The sequence below is a fragment of the Protopterus annectens genome, chromosome 12.part0 (assembly GCF_019279795.1).
Source record: "Protopterus annectens isolate FY-2018-M chromosome 12.part0, PAN1.0, whole genome shotgun sequence".
NCBI classification, from domain to species: Eukaryota; Metazoa; Chordata; order Ceratodontiformes; family Protopteridae; genus Protopterus; species Protopterus annectens.
In genome coordinates, this window is record NC_056746.1 from 521,458,694 (window position 1) to 521,485,617 (window position 26,924).

The following is a 26,924-nucleotide window of genomic DNA, read 5'->3' on the forward strand; positions in this document are numbered from 1 at the left end:
CAGAGAGAGACAGGGAAGCTGAGCCCTGAAAGGACAATGCACAGAATAACAAAAAATAAATGTTCACATCCTGGCATAAACAACACACCAAAAAACAAAAAAGATGGTAGGAGAGAGCGGCTACTGCAGCAAGTGATCATCTGAACATCTACTGTTATGGTAAGCTTACTCACACAACTATACTATGTTCATCATACTGATCACTGCTGCAGTAGTCTTAGCTATATAGCTAAATTACTATAGCTTACTACATCTGGGAGGCGGAAGGAGAAGAGTACAGGTGTCTCTGGACTGAGAATGGTCCAAGCAATGTGAGATCTAGACTAGAGAAGGAATAAAATTTATAGCACTTTGTAAAAGTATGTACAGGACCACTAGACTATAACCCTTTCCAAAAAGCCATAGATGAAGCCAAGGCCCTGGTATAGTGTGCCTTGACCATGCCAGGAATAGCTTTTTTGTGATGAGTATAATAGGTAATAAGCCTTAGGCAACCATTTGGAAACAGTCCGTTTTGACAGAGGTTGTCCCTTATTCTTACCTTCAAAAGAAATGAATAATTGTTTTGAAGTTCTGAAGTTCTAAAGATTTAGTTCTCTTAAAATAGTAAACGAGATGCTGTGGACATCCAAGCTATGGAGTATCCATTATCCCCTATTTTTTAGGTTCAGGAAAGAAAACAGGGAAATGGGACAGTTTGGCTTAAAGTAAACATGAATACCACGTTACACATAAAAGGAGGATTAGTTCTCAGAGAAACTCTATCTCTGTGCAAAATAAGAAAGGACTGACCCACCATATGAGCTTGCACATACCCTTCCTGCAGAGGTCACAGCAATCAGTAAAACTGCATTCTATGTTAAAAGCCTCAAGTCAGCCAGGTGAGCTGGTTCAAATCGAGCAAGTGTTAGCTTCTTTAATACAAACTTAAGATCCCAAGGAGAGGCCACCTGTTTTCTTGGTTGGAGCCCTCTTATGCAAAAACCCTTATAAAAACATTTGACATGACAATATAACCTACTGATTATGGCTAATAAAATCCTTTATAATCCAGATAATACTCCAGCACTTAAAAATCTTATCACCCCCTATAACAATCCACGACTGCTTCAATCCTCGAACAGAATACTAATTCAGACAATCAAAATTAACAATGCAGCCGGTGATTCCCTCTTTGCAAACTCTGCAGGCAGAGCCTGGAACTCACTTGCAGATGATATTACTTTGCTCTCCTCCCTAGGCCAATTTAAAACTAGACTCAAACAACATCTGGCACTAAACTGGCTTTGCCACTGTACCAAGCCTGGCTAACTCTCATCATGAATGTGAAAAATCTATTAATCAGATTACTGTCGCCTCACAGTAAGACGCTGTCTGGTTCGACTCTCAGTTAGAGCGAGCTCTGCGTGGAGACATGCATGAATGGGCGCACCTTCGTTGAAGGTTGTGCATCAGGGCTGGCAACTCGGTACGTAAAAATCAACTGCCAATCATTAGCGGACCGGAGTTCCGCTGTGGTGACCCCTAACCGGGAAAAGCCGAAAGTCACAACAACAACAACTGTTGAACTTACCCCTGACTGTCACCAGGGAGTAATTCTAACATGTTGAACTTGTCTATTCATGTTTGCTTATGTACTCTTTGTTTATACCATATCTGTAATATGTTTTCATTGTTTTTATTGTATCTCCTTACCTTGGAGCTTTTCTCCCCGGGCTTCCGCAGAAAATGGACATGAATACAGTCGGACTATCCCGGTCAACAAATGTAAAATAAATAAAAATAAATAAAATAAGAATGCAATGAAAGAGAAATATACATTGGCAAACATGACAAAATGGACAATAAATGAACCTTGAAGGAGGAGTAAAGAAAGGCATTAGGATACTAACTCACACAAATACTGTAAACCCAGAGAACAAACAAACCTGAATGGGTGCTGGTGTTACAGTGTTGGCACCAACTAGAAAACCTTTTCCATTTACTAACATATGACTTTCTCATAGCAGGCTCTCTTGTCTTCATTAGTATCTGCTGTACATCCTCAATAAACAGGTGCCTGAAGGGGATTAAAACCTTATCAACCAGGTATTCAAATTAAATTGATTGGGTCATGGTGCATCAAACACCTCTGTTATTGTGTCAGTAGGTCCAATCTGTGAAAAAGCTTGTAGTAATTGCTCCTGGCCATTTCCAAAGGCAACCACAGTTGCTCGGAGCAGAATTAAGTCACCACAATGATCCTGGACTTTTTTTTTCTAAATCTTTAGAAGTTCCCTGGATATCAGTGGAAAGGGTGGAAAAGCATACAAAACATTCCTGTCCAAGAAAAAGAAAAGGCATCTAGCTTTCAGGTCTTCATGCATGGAGTCTTACCAGCTGATTGTTCAGACAGGAGACAAATTGATCTACTTGAGGAACTCACCACAGATGGATCAAATATTGGAATACCCCTTTATCTAGCTTCCACTTGTGAGGGTCTGCCCACATTCTGCTCAGCCTGTCTACCACAAAGTTTTGCTCTGACAGAATGCAGGATGCCTGTAGAGTGAGAATGTGCTGTGAAGCTATATCCCAAGCTAACATGGCTAGTCTGCAAAGGGAGCATTATCCTGAAGAGGTCCCAGGGACCAAAGAGAAGTCAGAGAGTTGACGGCATGACCAGAGCAAGCATCTCTTTTATATTTACTTGCTTGCGTTTGTCTTTGGTGTTGGTCTCACCTTACACTTTTACATCTCCTGAAACTGCTCTCCAAGCAAAGTCTAAGATGTCTGTTGTTACTGACTACTTTGAAACATGGAGGGAGAAAGGGAGATGTGGAGTGGACTTAAGGATATCTGCCATCTCCACCAAGTGACTCCTCTTCTGATAAACATCATCACTTGGATTTGAAAAGACAAAGGATGTTGGTGCCATTACCAGAGAGATGTCAGATACCACTGTATCTTTCCCATGAGGAGTTTTGCCAGGGGGTATCAAGAGAATCATAGATGCCACAAGACTCAAAATCCTAAGGTATTCTGGCACAGAAACCAAAGTCTGAGTTGAAAACTTTAGAAATATCTAGATATTGATCTATTTTTCCTGTGGAAGAAAAGCTCTTTGAGCTGAGGAGTTCAGCTGACACCCCTGGAACACAACCCTGTGTGAAAGAGTCAAAAAAGACTTTTGAATGCTCATTTCGGATTACAGCTTAATTTAAGAGACCTCTCAGCCAAGTGAGAAATTCCTGACACTTTGAAAAGGATTCTGCAAGCCATCTAAATATAGTCTGCAATGAGCTATAACTGGAGTAAAGTATACACTTTGTGAACACTCCTGGTGCAATGGACAGTCCAAAGGGTAAGGCAAAGAACTGATAATGTGATCCAGACACACAAAACCTTAAGAAACACCTGAAGTCTACATGAATAGGGCTATGATAAGCATCTTTTAAATCTCTTGTTACCAGGAAGCTTTAAAGAGGAAGAAGTAACTGATTGTGAAGTGACATCATTCTGAATTTGGACAACATCACAAGTTTAGGAAAGTAAGATTCAGAACTGGTCTCCAAGCATTTTCTTTCTCTGGCACTAAAATTATCCTTGAATAAACCTTTCCCACCTGGGATGGAGGAAATGGTTCTATCACACCCTGGTACAGCATGTGATAAAGGACAGGTGAAAATAAAATAGTCTGGTAGATGAGTGATTATACCCTAGAAAGGAGGAATTTCCTCTTACTGCCATCTGTAACTTTGACGAATGACCTTCAGAAACCATTTTTTTTCTGGAACAGACAGCTTTCTGGCAGCAGCTGCTTCCCCAGGGATGGGCACAACATTCTGACAAATCAGGGAGGTCTTCCCCGTTCCCTCTCCCAGGGCCAAATAGGGTCTCTCTCCCTTCCCCACTGGGGGAACCCCAACAGCTGCAGAGACTATGGCTAAGCACCAGTCCATAGTGGCTATAGGTTCTACACCAGAGGGATCAGGAAAAAGATGAGTGGTGTAAGGTACAACTAGTGGCTACAGCAGAGTCACCCACCCGCGGCTGAGGCAAATTGTTAGCCTGCTGTGGTGACAAAGGCTTTTCTCTTTACGGGTGGGAGAAGCACTGACCATGCGACTAGCAGTTTGTTCCATGGTCAAGCCAAAAACGGTGCCTCTTTCTATAGAAAACAAGAAGCAAAAGCTGGAAAACTTAAGTCTTTAAAAGTGACTTTTTATCACATAAAAAACAATAAATAGCACTTTAAAACACTCTGCCTGCCCCATAAAGTGAAATAAACAATTTTTCCACAGAAAAAAGTTTTCAATTACTTTAAACTGAAAGGAAAAGGAGCGCTCCCATTTAAAAGTACAATACAGTCTCATGGCAGTCCATTAAGATGCAAACACTTAGCTTTAAAATAACTTTCCTGAACAGGAAAGTATTGTTAAACATTTTTTTTAAATGGAAGCTTCTTCCCCCAAAGGGAACTTATCTGCCCAGCAGAAAAATGGCACAAACTGACCGTCGATACCTGAAAGCCTCTGAGAAGCAAACACTTCAGCAGCAGGAAAACTTAATAAATGTCATTGAAAGTCAAGATTTAGAATTTATTTTCTGAGCCAGTCTATTATCACAAAGGTACATTAAGAACTTCACTTTTTGGCCAGGGGTAGTCAAATCATTACACAGCATCACCCAAGTTTTAACTCAGCCAAACACTGCATAACCTAGGAAAAAAAATATTTCGTAATTGTACAAAATGTTTCCACACAAAAACCTAGAGTGGCTTTCAGGGCATATCCAGACTGCAATGTTTTACAGAAAAAGTACAACAGGCAATAACTGCAAAAACAGCCATCCTTACAGCCCAAATGAACCAAGAAACAGAACCTGCTAATGCTTCCTCCTGGACCATTACCTTTGTTATGGTGAAGGGGTTTGCATATTTCAGTGGAGCTATCACCTATACTGTGCAGGACCACCCAAGCTGGGCAGGTTATGATAGACAGCTCAGATAAAAGATGGTTCACTGGAGATGGCAATGGTAAGCCACTCCAGTATTTTATCAAGAAAACACTATGGAAAAAAACAACTACAGATATGGTAAAATGGCATCAGAAGATGAAACTATCAGGTCTGAGGTCTTTCCGTGTACTTCTGGGTGAAAAACAAAGGACAAGCATATGTGGTACTGCAATTTATGATGTGGATGGATTAAAGTCAGAAGGATGTCAGTCTAATGAGTACTCAGATGAATGGAATTGTATGATGCAAACAACTATGAACAAAGATACAGCTGAAGAGGTTAAAGATGAGATGACAAAAATAAATTCTGGCATCTTTGGAATTAGTAAACTAAAACGGATTGGAAATGGTCGTTTCACATTAGATTATCATCAGACTTCCTACTGTGGTCAAGAACCATAGAGAAGAAATGGAACACTCAATATAAGGGTGATAATACCACTGCTTGGTTACAACTCAAAGCATAACAGAACAATGTTAATTTGACTACAAGGTAGGCCATTCAACTTTATAGTATTATTATTTTATTTTTATTTTATTTTACATTTGTTAACCGGGCTAGTCTGGCTGGATACAATGTCCATTTTCAGCAGAGGCCTGAGGAGAAAAGCTCCATTAACAGACTAGTAAATTACAATAAAAAGAGCAACAATCAAAATAAAAATCAAAACAGAACCAAACAAACAAAAATATATAAACATACAAGCAAATAAAGGACAAAGTTGTTATTGGTGTAGAGAAATGCAGAGGTATTATAACAAGAAATTAACAATGGAGGGGCAACCTTCTTTTGTAATAATTGCTATAATAAGACTGACTAGTAAGATAAGAAGAATTGAAACTAAACTGACATATAGAGAGTCAAATAAACTTTACACTATTTACAATTTAGAATAGAACAAATTTTTGCCAGGGCACTAGTAAGGAACGAGATAAGCATAGAAGAGATTTGCATAAAGCTAGAAAAAGAAAAGATGACAAGATGCAGAGTTATAGCATGTAGTAGGAGCAAAAAGAGAAAAAGAAATTCTGCAGGTGGGTCAGTATAGGCATAATCAAGGGTTGAGAACAACCAGTAGAGTGAAAAAGGGGGGGGGGGACTGGAAATAGGGGAATATTTTGCTGAGCTCAGTCAGGATTAGAGCATGGGCATAGCCAGTGGGTTTGTAAGTGGTTTCTTATTTGTTTTTTGAAAAGGTGAGATGAGCTTAGGGTGGTCAGGTGTATGGGAAGTTTGTTCCAATATGATCCTACAGTGTTGGCAAATAAGGAGTCACCTGCTTTATTGTGGGATTTGAGAGTAGTTACTAGAAGCTTACTGGCTGAGCGAAGGGAAGTGAGATTTTTATATGGGGTGATGAGGTTATTAAGTATGGGTGTGTTGGAGGGGTAATGTAGAATTTTATAAGTGATGACTAATTGTTGTAGAAGTATTATGTTCTGAAGTTCTAGCCAATTGAGTTTTTTTAGATTAAAACAGTGATGAGTACGGAAAGGGGAACCTGTGGCAAACCTGGCAATACTATGGTATGCTGTGTTAAGTTTTTGAAGGTTAGCTTTTGAAAGGTTGATAAATGATGGAGAGGCATACAATAGTGTGGAGATGAGGTGAGTTTGGGCGAGAGCCACTCGGGTAGTGGCAGTAAGAAAAGGCTTTAGTCTGTAGAGGGCACCTATTTTTTTATTAACAGTCTTGATGGTCAGATCAATGTGGTAGTCAAAGCTTAGCTGATTGTCTATAGTAACGCCCAGTAGTTTAGTGGAACAGTCAGGTTTAATGATAGTGCCATTACAGGACATAATGGAAAACGAGATTGGGGCAGATTTAAGGGTGGGGGTGAAAAGTAGTAATTTAGTTTTTTTGGGATTAAGGAGGAGACAGATATGTTGGAACCATTTTTCTGCTGCTGTAAAGATACAAGCTATGCTGAAAACAATGATATTAACTAGTTTTATGAGCATCTGCAACAACTTTTGGAAATAACACAGAAATATATTGCATTCATCATCAAGCGCAAGAATGCTAAAGCTGGTAGTCAAATCACAAACAGAATTATAGGCAGGTTTGGACTTGGAATACAAAATTAAGCAAGACAAACTTGTAGGATTTTGCACAGATAATTCACTGATCACAGTAAACACTTTCTCTCAAGAGCCTAAGAGACTATTTTAGGCATGTATATCACCAGATCATCAATACTTCAATTAGACTAACTATATACTTTATAGTTAGAGCAATGGAAGAGTTGCATACAGTCGGCAAAAACAAGACCTGGAGAGTATAACTATCTTGATCGCAGATGAGGGTACAGGGGTTTATGAGAGAGACAGATGGGTGAAGGTTTAGCAGGAGTGCTGGACCTTGATGGTGAAGCAGGAACAGTGTCACAGGACAAGGCTTTCAATTTACAAGCCAATCCACATTCTTCTCCTCATCTAAGAGACCACGGATACAAATGGCAGAACATAGGTTTCTCTGTGTGGTTGTTGGGCTCACTCTCCATAACACAATGAGGGAGCTTGGCAATCTGTAAGGATCTTGAAACAGAACTACAGCTCTTAAGAATTGTGAAGAGTCACATGAAGTGGTTTGAGCACCTAATGAGGATGCCCCATAGATGCCTTCCACTGGAAGTATACTAGGTACGGGTCCACTGTGAAGAGGACCCAGACCAGAGAAAGTACACTTCTCAGCTGATCTAATAACATCTTGGCATCTCCAAGGATGAGCTGCAAACTATAACTGGGGATAAGGAAGTACTGTCTACCTTGCTCAGCTTTCTACTGTTGTCACCCTCACCAACAAAAATGGTTTGTGAAAACAGATGGCTGGATGAAAGATGAATGCTTACTAACCAGGCAGGTGGGCTTGTTAGAGATTTTCAGATACTACCTAAGCACGAGGCAAGTGCAACAGACAAAAAAACATAGGAAACATAAAAATATGCTAACATGTACCGAGTTGACAAATGTGATCAGTACAGTACCACCTAAAGTACATTATCAGTTCATGCTTGGCTGGCATCATCTTAAAACTAGGTCCCTAATGCACAGTTTACTGGGTAGTCTACAGACAAAGCACAGGTGTATGAGTGCACACACTGACAGCAGCCATTCAAGTATAAGCATCACTACTGCAGTGCATTTCCTTATCCATAGGAATTGCACACAGGGGTACATCTGCCATTTTGAACCCAATTCTTGAGCTTTTAAGACATCCCCAGAGTAGAGACAGACTCCTCTCTCTTTGTCCAGAATGAAGTTCAACACATGGCTAAGGAGGAGCAGCTCACGCTATTCTGACTTCTTATTTGGTTGGACAGCTACTAGTATGAAGTGTACCAATGTTAGAAGCAGGTAAAACCCCTAATCCTCATTCTGAAAAGTCTTCGAGCACCCAAACAGTTCTCCCCAATAATTTCCAATATAAAACTCACAGTCCCTGGAATCCACTGGGGAAAGTGAGGGGGGTTCCAAGGCTAATGTCCTGAAGTACTGACCATTTCCACAGACTGAAGAATAACAGGACTAAGAAAGGCACTGCTGTACAACCCTCCATTTTCTGTGTGTGTTGCTCCATCTAGAGTAGGGGGGAAGATTGTCACTCAACGAGGGAAGATGAATGGGGACATATACTACAACAGCGATCCTTATACTTGAAAATCCACTGTCATGGTGAGAACGTCTATATTTAGGGTAAGATCAATGTTGCAGTATGATTCCTTATCCACAAGAAGAGTACTAAGGCAGTTAGATATCCAACTGAGGTGGCAGTGGTCAAAGTAAGCCATGCAAGACTGCCGTAGTAAAACCTGCCCTGCACCCAGACTGGACATGCAACCTATAATGTTTGAAAAAGATACACACAACAGTCAAGGTGGCTGCCATGTAGCTATTCTGGCGGTGTCACACTTCTCAAGATGGCTGTTATGGTAGCTGCTGCCCAAGTAGAGTGGGATTTCAGAGGGCTATCCACTGCTCTCAAACCAGAAAACAATGGAACTAGCCAGTTTCTTGGGTAGGGATTGTGTGAATAAAGGTCCACCCTGCCAGACAAGAAAGACAAAGAGCTTATCTGATACCCAAAGTCTTTTGCATCTGCTACACAATACCTGCCTATGTACATACCAGCAACTGTAATACACCCCCCCCCCCCCGAACAGCCTAGGGACTAGAACTGAAGACAGACCCAGTATGGCCTATTTAATGGCACCTCTGCTACTACCATAAACATGAAGGAAGGAGTAGTTTTAAAACAGACCTGACTGTGAGGCACTGTGGATGTCTCTCTAGACATGATCCTTGAAACTCCGAGATCCTCTTACCAGAAGTAAACAGTTTTCCAGGACAAGAAAATTTGACAGTCACAGTAGCACTGGGCACCAAAGAAGCTGCAGTTGGTTTTATTTGCTCATTCTCAGATCATTCACATGATCCAACTTAGAGTCACAGATGAAATTAAGCCCATCTACACAAGACTTCGACACTAAGCAGAGACACTAATGCTGAACAGGGCACCAATCCCACAGCAAGGTTTACATATTCACTCTCATGCAGCACACACACACACACATATATGCATGCACGCACACCTATGGACAATTTGGAAGAATGATAGCTGACCTACAGCATGACTTTGGGATGCAGGGGGAAACCACTGCATTTGGCAAAAATCTACAGAGACACAGGGAAGATATGATGATGGGATATGGAAAGAAACCAGTGCACCTGGCAAAAATTAACATGGATGCAGGGAAGATGTGATGGCTCTGCATGGAGGGCAGTCTAGCCAAGAACCAACTTAGACAGCCAAGTGGTATGAGGTAACAGTAACCTTTGCACCATAATGCCACACACAATTAGTTTCCCTCCCATAAAACTAAGGTTTCACGGGAGCATCACAGGTTTCCTTTGCAATATAAAATGTGGAACTTCTTAAGATTTGCTTCACCATGGAGTGTGCAGACAAACGGGGTCAAAGGAGAAGCATTCTACAAGGCATAAAGTACACTTTGAAAAAACATAGGGCAGCTCATTGTGAAAAATATATGGTAGGCCTACCACTCAGCCTGTAAACACAAGAAACCTGGACACAGCCAAAAATAATTAGGGGGAACAAAGACACAAAATCAGGGACATAATTTAATTACTCTTCTTATAAAGTTAGAAAGTTACTAGAACAGCAAGGTTTGCATTAGCATGCATTTTCTGGAAGATATGAAATCTGAAACTCAAATGCATGCCATTATTTAGTGAATCCATTCCTCAATGATTTGTCAGGAAATGACAAATTTTGTGAGGTACAGACCAAAAATATACAGCAAAAATCTGGGCAGTTGAGACATGTACTTTTTTCTAGTGTAAGCCTTTCTGGTTTCTGTATAATCTGCAGCACCTCTTCTTAGAACCAGCCTTGAAAAGGGTATATCAGCCTGACAGCCCTCTTGTCTCAGCTATACCACCTAGGAGAACCACAGCTACACTGGCCACAGATATGCCACATAACAAGCAAGGCTTTGTTTTTCTTCTCTTTTGTAACACCTTGGGGATTACAGAAGTAAGCAGGAGCACAGAGGTCTCCTTTGGATAAGGCATTCACTATCCATTTGCAAAGGTATCTGGAACCCATTTCCTTCAGCTGGAAATCTTCCTTAATAAAGTAATGCCTCAGGCTTTGAAAGCCCTTGATATCCAGTCTCTACTCATGACTACTGGGTGCAGAACTGCTCACCTAGTCTGCCAGCGACGTTACATTTCAGGTGTATGAACTAGACCAAGAGATTAAGATCCACGTCCAAAACACTGCTGATACAAATTAATACCTCAACACACACACACACACACACACACACACACACACACACACACACACACACACACACACACACACACACACAGTTTCCTCTGCTTGTGGTCTTCTTGCCACCTTTTCAACTATGCAACCATTTTCTTTTCCATCTTCAAATCCCTTCAGTGTGCTAGTCGATGGATTTTATCTGATGACTTTTAGTTTAGGTGACTTACACACTTCTGCTACCCCATTCTGCAGCTTAAGTCTCAACATGAAACTGGTAAGGAAATAAAACAGCTTGTGAGTAGGGCCTGAAATGGTGGCATGGATTGGAGAGTCCTCTATGCTAAGGAGAAAAGAACCAGCAAACAATGAAGTGTCACCGTTTCAATACTGTGACAAGTGCTTTTTACTATATTTGTACCAGAAAGCAGAATGGGCTAGACAATCAGAGTCAACCTTTATGCTGCTGATGATACCAGTGTTGCAGTCACAGATGAAAAGAAGTTCCAGACATACATGCAGTGCATGGCAATGTGAGCAGATAAACAGCTGCTACTGGGAAAAAGTACAGCATTACGCTTCAGGAGGAGGAATTCTGAGAAAATGTACAGACTTGCCTAGTATACCCTAACTCATCCCAACCAATCAAGAGTAGGAAAGCTGAAGCATGCTGTGCAATATAAAAGTATTAATGGTGAAATGTGAAGAAGCTGAGATAAACACCAGAAGTATACAGAATAAGAGTACAATGGAGGGATGTATAAACAGAAGTTTAGACAGCTAGCCATACATACAAAAACAAAAGGGGGAGACAGACAGAATAGATAAAGGAGGGATTTATGTGGCTACAAGGCATTATTTGGTGACAAGCAAGAAGAGTGGGGATAAAGAGAGGGGTGGCAGCAAAAATGGGAGGTGAGTAGCAGCTGGAAGGGAATGGTTCAAAAAAGACATGTGAAAATTCTACTTCAGAGAGAGGGTGGTAGGTTCCTTGAATACAATACATAAGGAAGTGGTGCACTGAAAGCCAAGAGACAAGTTCAAAGCACTTTGGATAATGCAAGGAAATTATATGGTAAAAGCAAGGGACGGTTTGATAGCTGCATTACTCAGACAAAACAGAGAAACCATAACTCTCCCATCTTCATTGTTACCAATGCTTTCTGTTCTGGAAGACCAATTTCCATGAAGATAGTGACGGGATGGAAACAGAAGATGAATGGAATGGTGTATTGGGAGCCATGTAAAAAGTGACTAAACAGAAAGAAGACTGAGTGAGGGGAAAAATAGGACAGAAACATGATTATTGTTTAGAGAAATTAATACTTTCCAGAAGAACATCATTTTCTTAAAAGTTAATTAAAAGAACAAAGGTGCACTATCAGAATAAAGAATAATGAGGTCTCAGGGGCAACATGGCTAAGTATTTTTGCCAAAGAGACTGAGACAGACCAGAAACAACCAGCTGGCTTCACTGTGTATCTGGATAAAGCATCTGGCATCACTCAGCAACCCAGGCACAGAAGGATACTGCCAGGGAGGGTGGCCAGTGGCTGGCATATTGACCTGCTCACACATTCTAGGAGTGAGGCCAGGCCTGTGAACCAACCATGCTTGATGCTCCTAGTGGAGGCTGAAAAAATTACACCCTAATGTACATTGTCAGCTGCACAAATAGACCCATCAATGCTTGACACAAACTATTGTGAAGTATGGAAGCACTTATGAGCTAAATGGACTGCAGCATTTGATCAGATGTTCAGCAGACTGTGTATACAAAGACACAACTGCCTGGGTGACAAGCTGGAGAACACATGGGCTGAAGGCTAGCTGATGTGGAAGTGAAAAAAAGAGAGGAAAAATACAACAAACAACTGCTATACAAAATGTACCTTGTAAACAGTGACTGAACTTAAAAAAAGATACACACGACATCTGTTATTATTATGACTATTACTATTATTATTACTACTCCCCGCGGTGGTGGTGCTGCGGAAGCGTTGTCGCCTCACAGTAAGACGCTGCCCGGTTCGATTCTCAGCTTCAGTCTTCTGCATGGAGACATGCGTGAATGGGTGCACCTTCACTGAAGGTTGAGCGTCAGGGCTGGTAACTCGGCACGTAAAAATCAACTACCAATCATTAGCGGTCCGGAATTCTGCTGTGGCGACCTCTAACCGGGAAAAGCCGAAAGACACAAACAAACTATTATTATTACTACTATTTTCATTACTTTCTTAGTCAAACTAGGCATGGCCTATTTTTAGAGGAGACCCAAGGTGTTATTCACACCAAGGGAAATCATACAAGTTTACCCAGGAAATCTCCTACTCTTTTTTTTTTTTTTTTTAGCTCTCAATGATTCTTTATATCCACCAGAGCAACTCCCAGCTCAAGAAGATGGAACATCAGCTTAATATCTCATCCACAGGATAGTGACATTTTAGAAACAGGCAGGATAACACAACCTGCTAGCTTATTTAATTGCGTAGGCAGGAACATTGATAATACCCAATCAGCCATCAAATCTTCAAAAAGGAAACAATAACATTAATACAAACCAAGACAAAATATGTGGTATACAACTATGCATACAAACATATAGTACCAGCTTTGGTCAAAACAGTGTCAGACTGAGCTGATTTGGATTTGTGCTGAATGGGTGAATAAGTGTTATGTCAAAAGTAGGCAGTGTAACGTGCTGTGTGTGGGTACGTGCAGGGGAGGTGGTAGGGGAACCACTCTCCAACCCTAAGTATATGTGATTAATGACAGCTATAATGTTTGTTATTAGGTAATAGAATAATGTCATGCCTAATACAGTAATTTTTGGAACTGCCAATGTAACATCCATCTATTTAATGTACTTTCACTCATTTCCATTTCTGGTATTTCATGTTTAGAGTTTTGCTCCTTGATGTACTGTTCTGTCGACGTTCTTACACATCTCCAAACATACTTTAAAGTTGTGACCATGATATATGAATGGAAACAACACCAACAAATTGCAGAAAAGGCAAAGTTTTCTTGTTGTACTTTTTGTATAAAGCTTAGTTTTCAGTCAGATACTATAAAACTCTGAGTTTAACTAACACAGTAATCTGCAAACACATGCCCTCAAGAAGTCCACACATTAACAGTATGACACAATGCCTTAATGGACAAAGCAGGAAGCAACTCAATTAGTAGTTTTTTTTGTGCTTGTCTCAGTTACATCAAGTACAAGAATGAAATAAAACAAAACTCAAAAGACAGACATGCTGAAAGCTGCAGCACAAACCATGGCACTGCTCAAAAAGAGAAAACTACATGAGGCAAGCTGCAACACCTGGGTAGGCTAGACAGATTAATTGTCTCCGTCTGTGATTAGTTCATGTGATACCATGTAAATTACCTGATATGGACAGGCATAAACTGCAACTTACCAATCACATCCAACGTGTCTGGTGTGAAGCAGAAAGTTTGCGCTGTGGGACTGGCACTGTCAGAACATCCGTTCAGAAGCTGAAGATACTCCAGCGCCTCAGAGAACTCACTGTAACAGAATAAAAGCACTTATCAGGTTCATCATATCTGTACCAGTACACACAATGGCAAGATACATGTCAAATGCTTCCTCAAAAAATATAAATGCAAAACACCCTGGTTGTTTAGAAGATGGAAATGTTTGAATAGCAAATTAGTTTTCACTTGGTACTTACTTATTTTTAGGTACATACAATACACTGGGAGTAAAGTCTTCCACATAGAGATGGGCGTTGCAAAAATTTGATGGTGATGCAGGGGTAAAGTCACCCCCACCCAACCTGCTTACAAGGACATTTCATTCAAACATTCTCACATTTTGAACTGTAAGGTGAGTGTTCCAGTGGGCCTGTCCATCCAGAACATCAGATCCTTGGGTATATGATATCAGTCTGTTTAACTAAACAGACACAGCTAAAGAAAAATCACTATTTAGCCCCATCAGCCAATATTGATTTGTTTAAAAATTCATTAAATAATAAAAAAAAGATCATTAACCCCTTTCTCAAACCAGAATATTCTATTTAAATGGAATGGCATCCATAAGGATGTATCATCACATCTGGACTAAAGTATGCCTAAGGATATCAATGTCATCCCACATGGGTGTACACTTTGGACCTGGACCAATGTATGCAAATAGGTATCAAATGCTTACATATGGGAACAATCGAGCTGGCTAAGCAGATCTTACCCCTCTCCCTTGGCAGGTAGTTTGCCGCTCTCTGGTTTAGCAATGCAGTACAAGGCTTTCTCCAAAAGATGCTCTCGGAATGCCTGAGTCACCTGAGCAAGTGGATCATCTAAGACAGAGAGAATTAAATAAGGAACACTGACTTGGTAACCACAGTGACATACAGTTAAGGCCTACTAAACTGTCTGGACAGCTATTTTATTTTTCAATTACATTTTACTGACTTATTAGCTTTACTACATAGCAGTCCGTTTTTCAGTTAAATAAAAAAATAAAAACTTCCCAAAACTTCCAAAACAAATAGTAAACATTACAAAATAAAAGCTTACTAGGGAACAAGTTTAATAACACACGCTACAGTTTTGGTTTACATTCTCCATTTTTCTAAAATCACAATTACAAAACACTGTTAAGGAACTGTAGAATCTACACTTTACCAAAGAACTATAAATCAGACAGACAGAACAATCATACATTAAATATTGGAGAAAATATAGGTAATTTCACATTCTGTGCATATGGAGTGGAGTGGGAGGCGAGCTCCACATGACAATTTGAAAAAAAGATGGAGGCAGGTAGCTTTGATGTCAGGTGGTAGGGTGTTCCATGATGAAGGATACTTACCTGGAGCACTACCACCAATTTTCCAGTTATATTTTTAAACACTAAAGGAAAACTGATTTGAAGTGCATAGCAAACCCCTAGGGAAGTGGGGCTAGTGTAACAACAAACTAGGGTAGCTAGGTCTGGGCATAGGGTCTTACGGACTAGTTTCCCAAGTGAAGGACAGTTGGGATACCTGAATACAAATCTGTTAGTTCTAACAAGTATAGTATTACAAGACCGTTGGTCCTGCAACAATCTGTGCAGTTCTGACATGTGTGACTGAAAGTTTTGTACTTTCATATTTGTTAAAGGACCTGCTGCCGCAATCACATATTACAGTACTGCTTCTGCTACGCATCACCTACAGATGGTAACAGGCAATGCCTACCACTCTAGAAATCTACCAATTTATATTCATGTCCTTAACTGTAATCGCAGCACCTGTGGAAGTCAAATCTGTTTTCTATAGTTGTTGCAAGGTATTTCTACTCTTGCTCTGTTTCATTAGTGCAGGATTGCTCCTAAAATCTTGAATTTTTAACAGTATTTGTAATTTCCTTGGATTGGCTGCTGAACAACAGGACTTCTCTCCTTTCCTCATTACACAGTAGCTTGCAGTGACAAAGCCAGCGGCTCAATGTAATGAAACTGTTTTGCAGGTCTTCCATCTTTACTACAATCATCTATATGCAGTAAAATTTTGTTATCTATGAACTGTACTTGCTGAATTTGATTCGCATGAGAGTGCATGCTGTTTGCAAATCCTGTGAAAAAAAATCCAGGGTTTGTTTTGCAGATTGTTGAAATCTGTTGTCTGAGACAGATAGTTAAACTAATTAAGTAGGTGCAGCCAGCAACTTAACAAAAGAATGAAGCCCTAACTATCTGCAAGTCAGTGACCCTGCTGCTGGGGAAGACAGCTGGGAAGCAAGAGGAATGACTATGTGGAGTACTTTTTCACATGCACTAAAAAAGGCTTGACAGCCGAAACCGGTCTGCTTGCTTTATTTTTGGCTAATGTCTTCACAATAAATACTTTTATTTTTGTCACTGTTTGCTGACTCTACAGTTTTTCGATTGTGATTTGGTTTTGGAGCCGTGCAGCTACCATACGTGCAGGGGCCTGCTCTTCTGTACTTTTTCCTCTCCCAGGTGACAGGGTTAGGAAGTATAATTTTGAATACCAATCGGCCTTTCAGACCACAGCCTTAACTCTTACTACAAAACCATCAGTGTGTGCCTACAATGATACATTTAGGATACACATACTTTACTGCATTAAGCCAATCACTACATTAAAAAAAAAAATGGATGTTCCTTCTACTGGCACACCAAGCAGGTGGCCAGATGAACAACCCTTTCCCCCTCTTGCCCAGCCATTCAGGTCCTGTTTCTGTGCCCTTCCCCTACTCCCTTTTATTAAAAGAAAATAATATTAACAATACTAATAATATTTTCTTTTTTTGAACTGCAGAAAACTGCTTGCTACAAATGTAGCAAACAGTTGCTACAGTTTATGCTCTGCCTGCATGGAGCACTATGGTGCTCATCTGTTAGCTAAAAAAAAAAAATTATTCTTATAAACTATGGCAAACTTCTCACTACAAATGTAGCAAACAGTTGCTACAATTTATACCCAAGCCTGCTATGCAATACCATCTGGCTGCGCCCCACCCCAACACTTTACACCCAGGGCAGTTGCCCCTCTCACCCCACCCTAGTTAGGCTACTGAAAGTTAGTACTGCTTAGCTGACACCATTACTGCTACTGGGTAGCTATATTCTCTAGATGTCAGCTTAATTACTTCAAAATAAAACAAGTCAGTTGTGCATATCATTTCAATATGAAAATGCTTTCAATGCACATTTGTTTTCTTAGAATAAAATCCAGCAAGATTTAACATAAAACATATACACAGACAACACCCAACAGTAGTTCAGGTATGCACTCCACCCCCCACCCCTCAAAAATGGGCATTTTTCACCGAAATCTACTGTACGGGATTGTCCACATGTTATGGCTAAAACATGTGCTTGAGTCTCAATATCATAATGTATAATGCAGAAGAGTTTTTTTTTTTCAATACTTCTAACTTCTGTGGTGGAATTCATAACAATATTACCGCAAAGGATATAATACTGAGCCAACAATATTGTTTATGGATACTGCTACAACAGCTCAATCCCCACTGTAAACCTCCAAGTGTCTATCTACACGTTACCTGTCCTCCAATGAGGCCCCCCAAACTTCTGGGTCTGTATATGCTGTGCATTCTCCCATGAGCACCCTCTGGGATACACAGTCTGTTATATGCTGTCTGCCCCTTCCTTGAGCTCCCTCTGCAATCTTCTGAATCTGTAAATGTTGAGCATAGCCCAAAGAGTTCCTCTCTCAAATCCTTAAGAGTCTGTGTGTGCTGTCCTCCTCCCATAAGCCCCTCCCCCACCAAATGCAATCTTTAGAGACTGTACATTCTGCCTGTCCTCCTATGAGCCCCTCTGCAATCCTCAGTCTCCAATTGCTGCCTGTCCTCTCATGAGCTCCCTTTGTAATCCTAAAGTCTGTACACTCTGCCTGTCCTCCTATGAACTCACTTTGTCAGAGTCTGTAAGTGTGGCCTCTCCTCCCATGATCCTCTTTGTAATTCTCAGTGTTCACTTGCCTTACAGCTTCCCAAGAGGTCCCTTCTCTAATCCTCAGTGTCGATATGTGCTGCCTGTCCACCCATGAGCCCCCTTTGTAATCACCAGAGTCTGCATGTTTGGTCTGTACTCCCATGACCCTGTGTAATTCTCAAGAGTCTCCACTTGACACCTGCCCTCCCAAGAGCATCCCTCTAATTCTCAGGAGTCTAAATATACTAACTTGCCCATCCATGGGCCCCTCCAGCAATCTTCCAAGTCTATACATGTTGCCTGCCCTCTCATGAGCTCCTCTCTCCAACTATCAGAGCCTATGTGTGCTGTTTGCCTGCCTATGAGCTCCAGCAACCAGTCCTAACCTTTGGAAGCACTGTTATTTTCCTTCCCCAAGATGATGAAGACAAAATGATCTGGGACACTGCATCCTTTCCCCCATACCAAGAATTGAATTACTGATAATCATTCCAAGATCTATACATGGTCATAAAAAGCAGAAGCACCAATGTTATCAAAACATGTCATGGAAACATAAAACACTGAACAGCACATTCACAGCAAAACCACAGGAGATTCAGGAAAACACAACATCCCAGAATGCTGGTTAGAATTAACTTGTACAACAAGACTTCAGCTATTAATCGTAAGGAAAAGTCTGCTGTTACTTATACCAACATGTAGTGCAGAAATTTCACAGTAAGGGCCATTAAGCTCTGTTAATAAACAGCAAAACAGTTATAACAAAGAAAAGTAAAATGTATGCGTGTGCGCTCGTATGCTTACCATAATGTTACGTCTTTCAGGATAAGTCACTGTAACAGTAAATCTTAACATTTGGATTTTACCTACTTTATTTATAGGTATTCTCCCAGCTAGAACTCATAAAACCAGTGGCACTTTCCCTGGAAGAAACCATCATATGCTCTGCATTTGCCATGTGTTTAGCTAGATAGCCAAGAGGCCCCTTTGCACATTATTCCACATTCCCCTTGTTCTTCGAATCAACATTCAATACAGAGAAGGGCAGTTATGGTAGATAAACCACACTGCCTATGAATAACTAAATGTATGGTAATATATTCAATATAAAGACAATGAATGTGTGTCTTATTTTGTAAAAAAATAAAAAGTTATGAACTTGTGTCAAAAATAAATGAAAATGGTTTAAGTACAGACTTTAACATGTACTTGTAGCACCGAAGGCTTCTTCTTTAAATGTGACCACAGTAGCCTGGCTTTATGGTGCAGAGAGCTGGAAACCCTATTGCAACCTAAGCAAATGGTGTTCGATTACCAGTCTCGCTACTTGTGAAGCCAGGCAGGAAAGGATAGAAATGAAGGGGCATGGCCCACTTGCATCTCAGGACAGGAGGGGGTTCAGGGGCACATTGGGTGGTCTGATTTCCCAGGTGGAGACCAGGAAGATCACTGCTCATGCTCTAAGGGAGATGTCCTTTACAGAATTGAAAGATCATCCTATGCAGACAGCTTAATGCAGACCCTCCCTGAGAAAAAACAGAAAAAATACAAACTACCCCCAGTGGCTGCCTAAATGAAGTCTCTGTCCTCATCAACCCTCACACTCTAGTGAAGAGGAACAAATGAGCCAGTTGGCTAGGAGGGTCAGAGGGTCAACAGACTGGGGTGGGGTGGAAAAAATATGACCACAGCAAATACAGAATAAAATTACTTTGCCACGACAACCTTAGTAGCTAAAATATAATAAGGTAATTTCACCATGCACCTATGGAAAAAAATCAAAACTATTTAGAACAGGTAAGTGCTGCACAATAAGTAAAGAAGGCCTTAACAAGAGTAAAATTAGGAAATAAGATGCTTGATGCAAGAACAAACATCCTAAATCATAGGAAATACTAATTACAGTCCTGTGCAATCCTTATTTATTATTTTATTATTGATTGATTTAATGTGTGTTTACCAGGGAGGTCCGACTGGGCTAATAGCCCATTTTCAGTGGAGGCCCAGGAGAAAATCCACAAATCAAAGTAAATTAGCAATACAATATTAATTATCAGCTTATAAAGTATGAGAGGTTCAGGTTTCAAGTAATTATAAATGAACTCTAGACCATGAAGACCCATGATGAAAGGTGTGTCATGGAAGAAACTAGCTTAGATTATATAACACAACAGGTGTACCATACAGTGTAATCAGAGTTCAGAGAGAAAAGCAAATTAGCAAATAGCTTTAGGTATAAAGAGACTTTTTGGAGGGTCAAGATGTAAGAGTAAAGGCGGTAACACTTAGTACGTGGTGGAAGGGGTACAAGGGTAAGAAGGGAGAGAATACAGAGAGAAGTTGTGGTGAATAAGTACATGACAGAGAAAGAGTAAAGGGCAAGAAAAATAAAGGCGTAGCTGCTTTTGTCAACCAGGAGTAATACAAGACCAAAGCCATTTGTCGGTTAAGTGCGCTCTGAGGAGTTGCTTAAACATAGGTGGGTTGGTGGTAAGAATGTGTTGGGGGATAGACTTTCAAGTTTTGGAGATAGTATTGGAGTAAAGAGAATTTCCAAAATAGTTACTTGATTTAATCACTTTTAGTAGGCATTTGTCAGTAGATATTACTTGAGTAGGGCTGAGCAATATCTTGGAGTGATGGACATTGATCAGGTTGGTTTATGATGGCATGGACAAAGCACAGTTGTGTACACTTACCATAAATGTAGATGTTTGAATATATTCACTGTTGCAGTCATTACATTTGGGTAATCTCTTGTCAGGGTGCCCTCAGTCGGCCTGATTAACAAAGTCTTGGGTCCTGCGTCAGTTGCTGTTCCTTCTTCCATGACGTCAGGTCGTAAGGGGTACAAAACATGCAGCCGACGCCATTACATCAGTTTTTCTTGCCCCAGATGTCAGGTGCCCCCCCCCCCAAAATGGGGAGCAAAATATATATAAATAATTAAAAACAAAAGCAAATACACCAAAAAGGCTTTTAAGTATAGTAAAAGAAAGTAGAGGCATAGTAAGAGAAAAACAGGGGGCTGGAGGGAGGGTAATCAGGACTGCAACAGTGAATACACTCGAGCATCCACATTTATGGTAAGTGTACACAACTGTACTATGTTCTTCGTGTTTCAATGCTGCAGTCATTACATTTGGGTAGATTCCGAAAGCTATGGTTGGGAGGATGGATTTATACAGCATTAGGACCGGCTATAAGGCCCTGCAAAACAACAGTGGCAAAGCCAGCTCTGGATTTAGAGAAAATTGATAAATGATAATGCTTGGTGAAAGTATGAACTGAACTCCAGGTAACAGCTTCTAGAATATCAGTGGTAGGAAAACCTCTGCGAAAGGCTGTAGAAGTAGATGCAGCCCTGGTGAAATGGGATCTGATCCCCTGGGGGATTGGTTTTCCATGGTGCTTATAGCAGAAATGAATACAATGGCTTAGCCATTTAGAAGTGGTTTGCTTTGAAATAGCCTTTCCCTCTGTCCCTGCAGCAAATGGTACCAGCAGTTGTTCAGACTTTCTTCAAGATTTTGTCCTGACCAAGTAAAATCTAAGTTGTCTGTGTACATCCAATGAATGCAGAATCTGCTCCCCCTTGTTCTGTGGATCGGGAAAGAAAGTTGGCAAATGAATGGACTGATTAAAAGCCACACTGGATACCACCTTGGGCATGAAGGATGCATTAGTCCTGAGTGACACCCTGTCCACATGAAACATGATGAAAGGCTCCACTGCCATAAGGGCCTGTAATTCAGAAATCCTTCTAGCTGAAGTGATTGCTAAAAGGAAGGCTGTTTTCCAGGAAAGGAATTTTTAGTCTGCAGTAGCAGCTGGCTCGAAAGGAGGTGGAGTGAGTTTCTCCAATACAAAGTTAAGGTCCCAGGCAAGGGTTGGAGCTCTCCTGGGAGGTCTCAAGTTTTTGGCCCCTCTGAGACACTGCTTTAGCAGAGGATGAGAGAAGAGGGGGGTTCTGTGTTGTAATGAGCTGAAATGGCTGAGGCATGGATTTTTATGGAAGACAAAGACAGGCCCTTGTGAAGCATCTCAGTTAAGTATTGCAAAATCTGAGGTAAGTTGGGCCCTGCTGTGCCCATCCCTTGAGATTGATTTCAGGCACAGAATCTTTTCCATTTGTCAGCATAAGATTTTCTAGTACTAGGTCTTCTACCCTCCAAAATAACATCCATCACAGGTTTGCTTAGGGATGCTAAGGGGGAATTTAAATGATTAGCCAAGCCTCAAGATTCAATGTTTGGAGCTGAGGGTGCAGAATTTGGTTCTCCTGCTGAGATAGTAAGGAAGGTGCCTGAGGCAGGTGCCATGGAGAAATTTGTGACAGACTGCGTAGGAGTGGGTACCAGTGTTGGCAAGGCCAGTCTGGAGCATTCAAAATCATTTTTGGTTTGTCCTGCTTGACTTTTAGTAGAACTTTGGAGGGCAGAGGCAGAGGGGAAAAGGCATAGACTGATAGGTTTTTCTAGGTGAAGGACAAAGCATCCACTTTCCAGGCTTTTTTGTGTGGAGTTCTTGTGCAAAATTTGTCCAACTGGTAGTTCCGGGGTGAGACAAAAAGATCTATGTCTGGGCTCGCCCGCTTGCGTGTCAACATGTTGAAAATCTGTGGTTCCAGTTTCCATTCGTGTGGGTCCATGTGATTTCTGCTTAGTTTGTCTGCCAGAATATTCTGCTTTCCTGGCAGGAATTGAGCTTGTAGTTGTACTTGATAGCTCAAGGCCGTATTCCACAATGCCATGGCTAGTCTGCAGAGGGGGTAGGAATGTGTACCCCCCTGCTTGTTTATGTACCACATAACCGTGGTGTTGTCCGTCTTTACCATTAGTTGTCCTGGATGAAGGTAGTCCTTGAGGGCTGTCAGTGCATTCTGTACAGCTAGCATTTCTTTTTGATTGATATGAAGGTGCATTTGATATGGGCTCCATTTGCCCTGAATGCACTTCCCTGCCAGATGAGCCCCCATGCATAGTCTGATGGGTCTGTAGTTAGGGTTTGGGTGGCAGGGGGTGGTGTGAATGGCAGTCCCTTGTTTTGGTGGCAGGCCTCTGCCCACCATAGGAACTCTAGTTGCAGACAAAGTATGATAGGAATCATTGTTTCCAGGCTGTAACAATGTTGACTACATAAACTTTTTAAGTACCACTGAAGTTTCCTCATATGCAGTCTTGCATATGGAATTAGAAGAATGCAGGAGGCCATGAACCCAAAGGCTTGCAGTATTTGTCTTGCAGATCGCAGGGTTTTTGTGGCCACCTGTTTGAATTAAGTCACCAAATGAATTTGCTTTTCTGGCGTAAGGAAAGCCATCTGGGCAGTTGTATTCAAGCTTGCACCCAGGAATGTCATTTTTTGAGGGGGTATCAGCTGTGATTTTGTTTCGTTTATGGTGTACCCTAGACAAGCTAGAAAAAGAAGTTATGTCTTACCATAACGGTCCATGTGTATTGTTGATCCTCGTTCAGTCTTTACGCATGGGTATCGGTTCCGAACTCTGAGCCGAGCCGGCCATTTTCCAAGCTTGCATCAGCTTCAAACTCTTGAGCTAAACTCTTACCCACAATCCCCCTCTCCATGTTAGCTCAGATTGAGGTTTGCAAGTTAGAGAAGGTAGAGGCTACCTCTGGTCAAATAACCTAAGAGAACCGGATGGTGACATCCACTAGAAACCACAGGAGGGGGAAGGAGAGAGGGTCGTAATGACTGAACGAGGATCAGCAATACAGATGGAACATTATGGTAAGACATAACTTCTTTATCTGATATTGTTAATCCTCGTTCATTCCTTACGCATGGGACAGAGTTTCCCAGCTACCTCTATTCCTGGGAGGCTCTCATGGAAGGACATTCCTGAGCACCATAGAACCGAAAGATGCTCTTCCCCTGGAGGCCAAATCCAATTTGTAATGACTGATGAAGGTATGAGGCATAGCCCAAGTTGCAGCTGCACACATGTCATGTAAAGAAGCTCTGGCATGGAATGCAGCAGAAGTTGCCACCGACCTTGTTGAATGAGCTTTCGTGGTAGTAGGCAACGAGATATTACGTTGTGTGTAAATAAAGGTTACACAGTCCTTCAACCATATAGCTAATGTGACCTTAGCAACAGCAGATCCTAATCTAGGTCCAGAAAAGGCCAGAAATTACTGGTCAGATTTACGAAAGGGTTTAGTCCGGTTCACGTAAAAACAGATTTGCCTGTGTATATCTGGGGTATGTAGGCAATACTCTCCTCTGTTTGAATGACTGGGAAAGAAAACTGGCAATTCAGTGGCTTGATTAATGGACATTTCAGAGATCACTTTAGGCAGAAATGATGGATTAGTTCTCAGAGACGCTCTCTCTCTCTCTCTCTATGAAAAATCAAGTATGGACTCTTGATACATAAAGCTTGAAGTTCAGAAATACGTCTGGCAGAAGTAAAAGTGACCAAAAACAAGGTTTTCCATGACAACTACTTGAGATTGCAAGAAGAGGCTGGTTCGAAAGGTGCCATTGTCAGAGCTTGTAGAACTAATGATAAATCCCATGGTTGAATAGGTTCTCTAAAAGGTGGCTTCAGATGATTCACACCTTTTATGAAGGTCTTGCACAATTTATGGGACATAAGAGAGGAATCTTGGACACTCCCATGAAAATTAGAAATTGCAACCAAATGAACTCTAATGGTAGCGGCCAACAGACGCGATTGAAACAGGTAGGCCAGATAGTCTAGTATTATCAACACTGGTGCTGAAAAGGGGTCTACTTGTTTATCTTTCAGCCAACAGGTAAATCTTTTCCACTTGCTCAGATAAGTAACTCTAGTGGAAGACTTATGAGAAGCAATGAGAATATCATGTACTGGTAAAGAAAGATCATTCTGCCTAATGGCAATCAAGGGAATTGGAGTAGCCAAGCCGTTAGTTTCAGGCTGTTCAGGTTGGGATGAATCAGGTTCTGTGGGTGTGAGATCAACTCCAGGGTTGGATGGAGAATCCATGGTCGATCTAGTAGATGAGGCCAAAGGAAGGGGAACCAAATCTGTCGAGACCAATATGGTGCTATGAGGATCACCTTGCTCTTCAACTACCGGGCTTTCTTCAGAAACTGGGGAAAGGGTGGAAATGCGTAAAGAAGACACGAGGGCCAATTGTGGACTAGAGCGTCCCTGGGTGACTGTCCCGGAGGGGGAATCAGGGCGAAGTAGTTGCAGCATTTGTAGTTGGTTGGGGATGCAAAGAGGTCGCAGCAAGGATGGCCCCAGCAGTGGAAGATCTCTGCCGCTATCAAGGGATTCAGGGACCACTCGTGAGGATGAAGAATGCACCTGCTGAGTCTGTCTGCTATCAAGTTGGAACTCCCGGGAATGTGCGTTGCTAGAAGAAAACGGTTGGTAGCCATCGCCCATTGCCATATCTTCATAGCCTCTCGACAAAGGGGGAAAGATTTGGTTCCACCTTGCTTGTTGATATACCAGACCACCGCCATGTTGTCTGATTTAATTGCAATTGTCCCAGACGGCAGCAGAGGATGGAATGCTTGCAACGCCAGAAGCACTGCCCTCAGCTCTAGAACATTTATATGCAGATGGGCCTCCAATTGGGACCAAGTGCCTTGGACTGTCTGTCCCTGACATAGCCCCCCCACCCCATCAGGAAGGCGTCCGTGGTCACTGTGGCCTTGGGTTGCTGGGGGGAGAAGGGGTGAGATCATTGAGAGAGATTGTGTGTCATCCACCAATTTAAATCCTGTTTGCACCTGTGGGTTACTCGAATCATTGCTGAAAGAAGATGCTGAAAAGGATACTATTGGGTGAGCAGTAGCCATTGTAGAAGCCTCATGTGAAACCTGGCCAGGGGAACAATGGTAATGGAGGCTGCCATGGAACCCAACAGCTGCAGAACAGAGTGAGCTGTGGATTTTTCCTTTGAAAGGATTGGAATTAGTTGTTGCTTTATCCTTAGAATTCTGTGCTCTGGAATAGCAGCTCTGCAGTTTTTTTGTGTCCAAGATAACCCCAATGAATTCTGTCAACTGAGATGGGGTGAGATTGGATTTCTGCCAGTTTATGGTTATGCCTAGCCTTTGAGCAGCGAGTAGAGAGTATGCCAGGGCTTTTTCCAGTAGATGTCTGGTGGGGTCGGAAATGAGCCAGTAGTCTAGGTATGGAAACACCTGGAATCCTTGAAGTCGCAAGTGAGCTGTGACAACTGCCATGCACTTTGTGAACCCTTTGGGGGCTGTAGAGAGTCCGAAGGGCTGTACTCTGAACTGGTAGTGACTGGCTCCAGCATGGAAGCGCAGGAATCTTCTTGATGGTATGTCCACCTTTATGTGGTAGTATTTATCTTGAAGATCTATAGAACACATCCAATCGTCTTTTTACAAAAGCGGGAGGATAGACTGTATTGTGACCATCCGGAATTTTTGTACTCTCACAAACTTGTTCAATACACTGAGATCCAAAATTAGTCTCCAGTCCCTGGTTTTCTTTGGCACCAAAAATAGTCTTGAGTAGAATCCGGATCCTATCTGGTCTGGAGGGACTATTTGGATGACTATTTTTCTTAGCAGCTTTTCTATCTCCAGTGCTGCTTCTTCCCTTTGACTGGGTGGAACATCGGGAAGATTTTCTGAAGGGATGGGACAAAGATAGAAGGGGATATGATAACCTCTGGTTATGATCCTTTGTAC

General features: G+C 41.5%; 1 protein-coding gene across 1 annotated transcript in view; it reads right to left on the bottom strand.

The window, feature by feature from the left end:
- The window catches only part of SREBF1 (sterol regulatory element binding transcription factor 1), a 631,726-nt gene that overhangs the window by 253,189 nt on the left and 351,613 nt on the right, over positions 1-26,924 (bottom strand). The window contains exons 12-14 of the mRNA XM_044088935.1: positions 15,449-15,455; positions 15,012-15,153; positions 14,218-14,327 (exon numbers count right to left, since the gene is read on the bottom strand). Coding sequence (XP_043944870.1) covers positions 14,218-14,327; positions 15,012-15,153; positions 15,449-15,455 — 259 coding nt within the window. The remainder of the gene's footprint in view (positions 1-14,217; positions 14,328-15,011; positions 15,154-15,448; positions 15,456-26,924) is intronic.